Raw genomic sequence first — 10,108 nt, 5'->3', positions numbered from 1 at the left:
TTTCAGATAATGGTCAGCGTTATGATGCCTGCTGTAACAAAACAATTCTTACCGTTCTCTTCCAAAAGAAAACTCAGCATGATACTTTCAAAATGTGTTCTGAAAGATGATATAATTACATAAAATACAGCTAAAAGTTTTAATATATGATAGCAACTTAGTAATCTAAGAAAACACGAGATGAATCAGGAATAAACTAAAAGATGTACAGAAGGAGCAAAACTAAAAGATAGAAAATATTTCACAGATATTCTTATATATCACATGTAATTTGCAAGTTTTAGGGATTCATATCCTCTATAATTTTAAATTAATCATATAATAAAAATTAAAAATTAAAATTTTAGGTATATTGCCAAGATTTAAATGTTTTTAATTAAACTTTTCTCTCCTTTTTTTTCCACTAAAACATGTTTCTTTTTTCAAATTCATTAAATAAAATGAAGAAAAGAATAAAAATATTTGAAAATTATAATGGCTTTGTGGAAAAATATTCATTATAATCACAACATGCAAATAACCATAATAATACACATAGCTTCAGTATTTGAAAAATATTTTATCATCTTAAAGACCTGCCAACTCATTTTAGACCTTTCCTAAACTGACTAGTTACTTGGCATATTTCTGTGCCTGTGAGAAAAATAAAATATACAAAATGGAAAACATAAACAATGATATGAAAATCACAGTAGGGAAGAAGTTGAGGAGTACCTTCTAGAAAAAGTTGATCTTTCTGAAATGTATGATAATAATATAGGCATTTGCTTAAAAACTGAAAGATAACAAAAGAGTATACAATGAAATGTGAGTTTCCTTCCAGCAGCAAACCCTAAGCTCCGCTCCTTAGAAATAGTCAATAGTTTCTTGCATACTTTTATCAAGTTTTCCATAAGAAAAAAAAACTTGCACATAAATAATTTCCCTTTTTTTACAGAAAAGTGTATGCGCTTGCTACATGTATATATATACCACCAATATGTATGTATCAGTACATGTAAACATGGATTTTTAAGCACAAAAGATAATCACCATTCTGCACCTTGCTTATTTCACTTAAAAATATTTCTTGCTGATGTTTGTCATATCGGCACATACAGCTCTACTGATTCTGAACAACACATATCAGCCCATTACATGGATGTACATTGTTATAATAGGAGCCAATTCTCGGACACAAAATATGTACCAGGCATCTACTAAGGTGTTCTGCATGTATTAATTCACAACATCTTAGGAGCTGGAGATAGTAATGACTATTCCAAGTCACAGATCAGAGACAGAGTTTAAATAATTTGCCCTGGATTAAGGGCTGACTCCAAAGGCCTATCCTATTCCACCCCACTGTCCCGCCTCAAATACTATGAATGTGACTTTTCCCTGTTTTAAAATACAAGAAAGTGGTGTACAGGCTGGACAGAGAAGTTGTTATGAACTGAATGTTTACTCCCAGGATTCATATGTTGAAGCTGTAACCCTCAGTGTTTGGAGATGGGGCCTTTGGAAGTTTAATTAGGGTTAGATGAGGTGATGAGACAGGGCCCTCATGATGGGATTTGTGCCTTTAGAGGAAGAAAAAGAGATTACTCTGTGTGTGTGTTTGTGTGTGTGTGCATGTTTATGTATGTGCACATGCACTAAGGAAAAGCCATGTGAGGACATAATGAGAAGTCAGCCATGTGCAAGCCAGGGAGAGAGCTCCCGTTAGAAACGAAGTCAGCTGAGACTTTGATCTTGGACATCCTAGCCTCCAAAACTCTAAAACTGATCCCTGATTAAATACAATCCTTTTTTTTAATGACAACGTTTTTTTCTTTATGAATTTGCTACACACATTTACTTTTCTCTAAATATTACAGGTTATTTTCCAAAAGGGAGGACACTGCATTTTATTGCCCCGTATTACAGTGTACTTTAAAACTATTTATAAGCAAACATTTCCATTTAAAATTCCTAAGTAATTCTTACTGAATACACAGGTTTTTCAGATGACAGGCCTAAAATGTGTTGTGTTAATCCTCTGAAAACTGAGTTATTATAGGGTTAGTAATATTTTCAAAGGACGATAGCAAATAATACCTACACATAGTACTATTATGAGTGTAAAATTCACATCCTTACTTCTCTTTAAATCTGTAGCAACATTGTCTTTGTAGTTATCTCATTACAAAGTTAATTTTCCCTTCCTAATTTACTTAAATAATATGAGAATTCATAAATGTTTCGAAAATACTGCAGTGGTATTCCCTGATGTACAACATGCCTCACCAATTTGCAAACTAACCCCACAACTTCCCAAATTATGAAGAGAAAGCAATGTGTTATTTTAAATCCCTTTTTTCTCACTTTCAAAAAGTCAGAGAGGCTTAATGCCTTGTATTTAGCCTCTGGAACTGCTAGATGGTTTCAAATTACATGATTATATTCACGGTGGAAAAAGGCACGTTTCTGAGAGTGCATAAAATGAGTTCTATTGACATTATTTTTCGTATAACATAGCAATGCATTGGTTACAAAGATAAATCTGAAATACTTGTTGTATTTCATTTCTCTGACCAAATGTATCAGGTATATCCAACTTTTCTCTAAAGAATTTTATTTACAAGTTTAATTAGCTGAGGTTTGAGTTCCAAAAGCCAGTCAAAAAATACTAAACTCTAATAAATATACCCAATGCCACCATACTAGAATAAATAATACTTAATATTGGCAACCTGGAGTAATTTAAATAAGGTATTCGTGATCAAATGTATTTATAAAGGGTCTAACTTCACGTAGTTTCTTTCATATAAGGACTTTCACTGACTGAATTTTGAACGAGTTACTACTGCCATCAAGTGTTAGGATTCATTCTTTTCAAGTCACCCAAATGCACAAAAATCAACACCAAGACTGCAGTGTTTTCAACTTAACAACATAATGCTCTGAATAACAGAAAGCATAGCAAAACCAATGCTGTCACATGGCACTTATCAGAATTTCAAAATGCAACAATATCATTAAAATCTCCCAAATAAAGTTGTAACTAGTTAATATGAAGGACATATTTTACTGCACTGACTTGAAACATGTGGCAAACAGACTCTAAGTTGATCCTTAATGATTTCCTGCCTCTTGGTGTTCATGCCTTTGTGTAATCCTCTGTCTTTGAGTGCTGGTAGGACCTGGGCCTTGTTTCTAACCAATAGGATATGGCAAAGGTGATGGGTGTCACAAAAGTCAAGCTCCACGATTATAATACACACGTGTGTGTGTGTGTGTGTGCGTGTATTCATTGTGCTAGGAAGCACTAAGGAGATGCTCTTGGCTGGCTTGATGGGGTGAGCAGCCATGTTGAGGAAGCCCATGGAAGGGCACTATGGGCAGCGGCTAGAACCACTGGTGTTCTCAAGGACCTGCACGTTGCCTCGAAACCTGAAGGCTTCCTTCAGCCAACAGACAGCTAAAGGGTACGGCCCTCAGTTGTACAGCCACAAGGAAACAAATTCTGCCAAGAACATGAATAATCTTGGGAACAGATTTTCCTGAATTGAGCTGCAGGATGAGAACCCAGACGGCCAAATGCTTGGATCACAGCCCTGGTAAGACCCTGAGCAGAGGACACAACTAAGCTGTTCCAGGATCCTTGGAAACTCTGAGATAACAAATGCATGTTGTTTTAAGTAACTAAGTTTGTGGGAACGTTTTATGTAGCAATATAAATGAATATATAAAAACATGGTGTGTTATAGTTTAATGCTGAATCTAAATATATTTTGCAGTATTTAAAGAGTATGGGTCCATTTTACAAGTCTTTAAATTTTCTTGGTTGCATTTCTGACGGTGGTTTTTAACATGTTCTGGTGCTAATTTTCTTGGGTGATTTACCAGTACATGAACAATCTGTATTATAATGTCAATCTATTGAAAAAAACAATAATCATAAATTGTAATTTGCTGCTTCTCTTAAGAAAGAGTAGCACGAGACAATCCTGCATTAATGTTTTTTAATAGGGAGGATGAATATGAAAGATATATATCTCACCATGAAAAAAGTGTATAAAGCCAGTATTATTGGTATAAAGTTCACATCAACTGTTCAAAAAAATGATGTCCTTAATTACCTGTGAGTTAATCTTTTTTTAAAAAAAAGAAGAAATTGATGGGAATTCCACTAAGCAACATGTTCAATTTCTAAAGCTCTTAATTAAAACTCAATATCATATACCAAGTATATTCTTAGAAAAATAAATCTGGATTATCACCATTCCGTTTCAAGTTAAGCAGATCAGAGGCTGAGGCCAAGTGTGTGAGTCTCCATCCAAAAAGAGACATTGGAGGCTAAAAATGTCAGCATTCTGCATTTTGAGTCAAGCAGGCTTGTCTCCTCAGCAAACCACAGAGCAAATGAACTTGAATGATACCTGTGGAATCTACAGGTCCCATAGCAAAGGGTGGAGGGCTGAACCAGGAATCCATGTACTGTTCTCAATTTTCAAGCAGGAAGGCATAAATGACCCTTGCAAGCATCAGGGCTTCCCCTAATTTTGCTTCTCTATCATTCAATGGAAGCTTGTATGGACTCAGGTTCCCAGTGGGCAGTGTTCCATTTTTGCACTGTTCCACTCAACACAGGAAGGTAATAAGGAGATATACTCAGTGGTTTTCTGTAGGATCAAGGCTGGTAGCACTTTCTTGATGTTTCTCAAAAGTGGGACAAGAAAAGGACACAAGGATGGGGATGTCTATTTTTGCATCAGGCACAGGGTTAGTTATCTTTACGTATACTGTATCAATTTCTTTACAAGTCCTAAAGCATGTAAATATGATAATGATGATAGTTCACAGTTACTGAGTGCTCACAGGGTACCTGTGCTAAGTGCTTTAATCAATACTTTACTTAATCCTTAACATAACTCTTTGGAACAGGCACTATAACTATACTCATGGTATGGGTAAGGAACTGGAGGCTTCCAGAGGTTAACTGGTGAGTTGAAGTTGAAACACCTCTACTTTTAAACAGACCTTGTTTTTTAGAGCAGCTTTAGATTCACAGCAAAACTGAGAAGGTACGGAGATTCCTCATACACACTCTCTCCCCCTACTCATACATAGCCTCCTCCATTATAAACATCCTCCACCAGAGTGGTACATTTGTTAATAATGAACCTACACTGACACATCATTATCACCAGAAGTCCATAGTTTACATTAGGGGTCACTCTTGATGTTGTACATTCTACAGATTTGGATAAATGTATAATGACTTGTATCCACCATATAGTATCATTCAGGGTAGGCTCTTGTCTATTTAAATCAAAGCCCATATTCTTAACCTTAATACTATAAAAGCTCCCAAGGTACCACACTGTCTGGTTAACAAAAGGAAAAATGTAATTGGCATACTAGCATTTTTAGGTACAAACCTATGGTATACATCCTGGTAATGTTTAATCAACGGACATATGTTTTGCATATGTTACAATGAGTAAACTGCTTGTCCATACAGATTCCTTGTACTCAGCACGAGTCCTATTTAAGGTGCTTGGGCAGTCTAGTATAGTAATCTCATGGAGAATTTGGACTCTGAGGTCAAACAGGCTCAGGTGTAAATACTAGCTCTGAAATTCATCAGTCCCACAGCCTTAGGTAGATTAATTTCGTTTCCTAATCTATGAGATGCGGTAACAATGTTTACCTCCCTGAGTAGGTGTGAGGATTATGTGCCATGAGCCCACCTGTGCGCAGTAAGCACACGCAATAAACCTTTGCCGTCTTGTTTCAGGTACGTTGACACAGAGCTCCTAGGATTTAGAAGAGTGGGCACGGGCCACAAGGTAAGGAGTGGGGCCCAGTATTCTGACTCCGAGGGCTTTCTCTTTACCCCCTGGGCCGTCCCAAAGGTGTAGGATATTGTTTTTCGATACACAAATTCTTCCCCAACCCCCACCTCTGGGTTCGGCCGAAGGTCCATCTTCTACAACCTCGCACCTCAAGGTGGTTTAAGGGTTCAAATAAACTTCCTCAAGCGTTTCCTAACGTGGGCAGCACAAACCCAACCTCCAGCCCCTCGCCACCTCGCTCAAAAACTGCGTCACAAGCCCCCTGCGAATGTTCACGGACGACCTCGTTCTGGGCGGAACCCCAACTCCACGCCCAGAGAGAATGACCTCAACCCCAATTGGCTGTCTCCCGGGGCAACCAATGATGCGGTGGGCGCACGGGGCCCCTGGCCGGTATTTAAAGGCTGCCGCTGCCCACCCCCACCTCAGTCTAGCCAGGACGGCGACGGTGAAGCACCTGGGCTGAGAGGGAGCCGCAAGGTAACGCGCAACCCCTCCCTCTCCCGTCCCCAGCCCGAGCCTCCAGTGAGGCGGGGGTGTGTGGGACCCGGGAGCGGGTCTCACTGCGCGTCGCCCACCAACACCTTCCTCCCGCATCATCCTTACCCAGCCCCAGTCCCACCCAAACTCACCTGGACGAGACAACCCGGGTGCCAAGGGGCAGAGATTACGTGGAAGAACGATCGAGCGAGCAGAGAAGAGGGGTCCTTTTGGAGAGAAACACGTGATCCCAGCGGCAGACACGTGGTGCTGCGCAGAAAGAGAGAGACACGAGGCTCTTCAGACCGTCAGATCTGGCCAAACTTGACGGCAGCTTCTAGGACGCTTCCGTTTAGACCTCTCAGAGCTCCCTGAATCATGACCCAGCCCCTCTATAGAAAAGAGGATCCTCTTAACCTGGGCCACGGGGGGGCGTCCTCTGCCCCATTAAACACCCGGTCTTCCCGCCATCGAAGGCGCAGAGGCGCTCGGGTTTACAGGCGGTGGCATCGCTATGGTCCCAAGGCCGCGTATGAGTCCCCGAGGAAACAGCCGAAGCAACAGCACGGCTCAGGACCTTGGTTCCATCCACCCAGGTGTCCCTCTTGGGCCGTGTATTCTAACTGGGGGCACTGGGGAGGACCCTGGCACTCACCTCCGGAGGGACCCCGGAAGCCCCCTGGCCAGGTGCAAGTGATCCAGGTGTACGGCCTGCTCCCATTCTGCCCTTGCTGCTGCTCCTGCTGGCGCGGGCCCTGGAACCCCGGCTGGGCGAGGACCCCGGGCAGGAAGAAGCGCTGGGGCCGCCGGGGCCGCGGCCTGCGCCGCGACCCTCGCCGCTCCTTCCAGAGAAGCCCTTCAGAGGATCTGAGCACGCTGCTGCGGCCGGTCAACCTGTGCAGGTTGCGGGTCCCCGGCCTGCGGGCACCGCGGAACACCACCCAGTTCATCATGAACCAGGTCTACGAGGATATGCGGCAGCAGGCGGCGCTGCGGGCGCAGCAGGCCCAGGCGGGCGGCACCGCATCCGCGGCCGGCTCCTTCGGAAACGATGCGCCCCCCAGCGGTGGCGAGGAAGACGAGGAGCTGCGGGCAACTTTGTATAGCTTTGGGCAAAATCCGTCTCTAGCCTTCAGTCCTGACCCGGATGAGGCAAACCAGTCTCCAAGCCCACAGCCGGTAGAGGAAGAGGAGAGAAATGATGATGAGGAGGCGTGTGGCGAGGAGGAGTGTGACGGCAAGGAGTTGGAGAGCGAGGAGGAGGATGCGGAGGCCGACGCCACGGACGAAGAGGAAGCCGAAGAGCCTGACTCCGTGGAGGAGGGGGCGGAGGGGGAGGAGCATGAAGAGGAAGGGGAGGGGCTGGAGGAGGAAGAGCAGAGGGAGGAAGAGAACCGTTTGCCTCTGGAAATGCCTTTATCTTATAAACTGTACTTATTTAAACCCCAAACAGATAATTCCCAAAGTGCCACAGGAAGCTCTCATCATGGCACAGGACATTCACTGTTAGACATCAGGAAAGGGACTGGGGAATGAGATGGAACTGATGTGAGGCTAAAATGAATTAGCAACTTATTAAAAACTAATTAAAAAATGAGTTCCATTAACAAACATATCTCTGTAAACCCCTTCTTTGGCCATTATAAAACGTTTAAAAGTCGGTGTGCTTGTGTATGGCTATGAGTGGGGGAGGGAAAGCTTTCAAATATAATTTAACTGGAAATGGTTAAAGGCCAAATAGTCATTACTACAGTTTGAATATTTTCATTTGGTGTTTTCCCCTCTAGATGCTTGAGTTTTTCGGTTTTCGTTTTTAAATTCTGGCAGTGCTGAAAATGTTTCTTTTTATAACAGATTTATACATTCCATGCCTAAGAAGCATGTGCCATGTCTATTGAATGTACATCAGTGCTCATAACATGATAGCTGAAACCTTTTTAAAATGCCTATTTTAATATTTTTTTCTTGTAGTTTTTCCACCTTCAGAGTTCATTTTTGAGGGTTGTATCTTGGTAACCCCATTTGCAGTCTCTTGTGGCACCGCTCATTTATATTCCTTGTTCCACAGTGCTATGGATCTTCCTCAGAAGAACGTGAAGTTGCTTCTGTGGAACTGGTTATCTGCCATGGCCTCAACAATCCATAAATCCATGAATGGAGAGGATTCCCCATGGTCAGAAGTCAACTTGCACACCTAGTTAAAATCCAAGGAAACTGCAAACAGTGGAACATAGCTTAGATTTTGAAGCCTTGTTCCTGGATACATTCCTTGTCATAAGTTCACAGGAATAATAAAAATAGTTTTTGCAGAATGGATTTTTTTTTTTTTTTTTAAGATGATTGGCCTTGGGCTTCCCTGGTGGCGCAGTGGTTGAGAGTTCACCTGCCAATGCAGGGGACACGGGTTCATGTCCCGGTCTGGGAAGATCCCACATGCCACAGAGCGGCTGGGCCTGTGAGCTATGGCCGCTGAGCCTGCGCGTCCAGAGCCTGTGCTCTGCAACAGGAGAGGCCACAACAGTGAGAGGCCCGCGTACCGCAAAAAAAAAAAAAAAAAAAAAAAAAGTAGTATAATACTGACCACCCATTATGCATTTCTAATGCACAGGGGGAAACCAAGAATCCTGTTGCTGATATTGATCAATAAATCCTTACAAGTCATAGTCCCAAAATACTTTACCCATGATCCTCAATCACTAAGTTCTCATTAAAGAAACACTTTCATTTAGGACTGAATTTCTTCACAGTCATATCAGGACAATCCTCAAGTTATTCTTATAAAAGATTCCACTTTTACATTACAAAATTCAGCGCACATTAGCTGCCTCCACACACGCAAGACATTACCCAGTAGTCATTGAAAGGGATGCAAATATGAGCAGTGCCTCAAGAGTTTCCGTTGAGGAACGATTATTTAACAAATAATTATGGAACTACTAGGGGCCAAGCATAGTGAATAGTGATAAGGATACAGTGGTGAGTAAGCAAAATCCCCACTCTCATGCTGCTTGTAGTTTAGTTGAAAGGACAGACACTAAATGAAGTTAGCAAATTAGTCACTGCAAGAATTCTAAAGGAAACACACTATTATGAAAGTATATATGACAAGGGAACCCAAGAGTGAAGCTGGGGATGTTTACTGTGGACAGAGGGAGCCTTGAGGCTAAAGGTCGCTGAGAGCTGGGAGGAGCTTGGTGCCTTTGAGGAACTGAGGACAGAAGGACAACAGTGTCCTGAAGGAGTGGCCAATGAGAAGTGACAGCGGTGGGCAGAAACCATATTACCTGCTCACTTCTGCACTATCCATATCTTCTGAATAGACACCAGCAAAAAATTAATGAAAGGAGAAAACAATTAGTCATTGATGATTCTCTACCTGAACTCATTTCTTTTTATTAGCCAGATACTGTGATGGTCCCTATACTAAAAATGAAGTGATTAAATCAAGTCGGGGGATGGGAGGGTTAGACATCCCAGTACACCTATTACACTTTTCAGAGACCTACCCACCCACTACCATGTAATGACAGGGTCCTAGGCATTGCTGCTCAGCATGATTGGAGCTCCCTGGAGATGCTCCGCACCACCTGATAATGATTCAGGAGTATCAGTGTTACTGTGGCTCAGAATAAACCCCGTCTTTAGTTTTAGAGGTAAGTATGCTTGAAGAAAATTCACAATTTTAAAAAAATTCTCATTCTCAAAATCATTTCAAACTTGAGTGGACACAATGCTAATGAGGTGCCACTTATCCATGTCTTTCAAGAATGGAAGTATTATTTCCTTTGTCAACTGTCAGAAAAATA

At 42.0% G+C, this 10,108-nt stretch overlaps 1 protein-coding gene across 1 annotated transcript; it reads left to right on the top strand.

The window, feature by feature from the left end:
• Positions 1-6,680: 6,680 nt before the first annotated feature.
• CCER1 (coiled-coil glutamate rich protein 1) lies at positions 6,681-7,812 on the top strand (the record flags this gene model as incomplete). The annotated part of the gene is given in 2 exon segments (XM_079715133.1): positions 6,681-7,723; positions 7,725-7,812. Coding segments are annotated over 2 exon segments (1,131 nt in total).
• Positions 7,813-10,108: the final 2,296 nt, after the last annotated feature.

This window comes from Hyperoodon ampullatus (genome assembly GCF_949752795.1).
Source record: "Hyperoodon ampullatus genome assembly, chromosome: 11".
NCBI classification, from domain to species: Eukaryota; Metazoa; Chordata; class Mammalia; order Artiodactyla; family Ziphiidae; genus Hyperoodon; species Hyperoodon ampullatus.
Note: the sequence above shows the minus strand (reverse complement) of the source record. Positions and strands in the feature narration are given on the sequence as shown.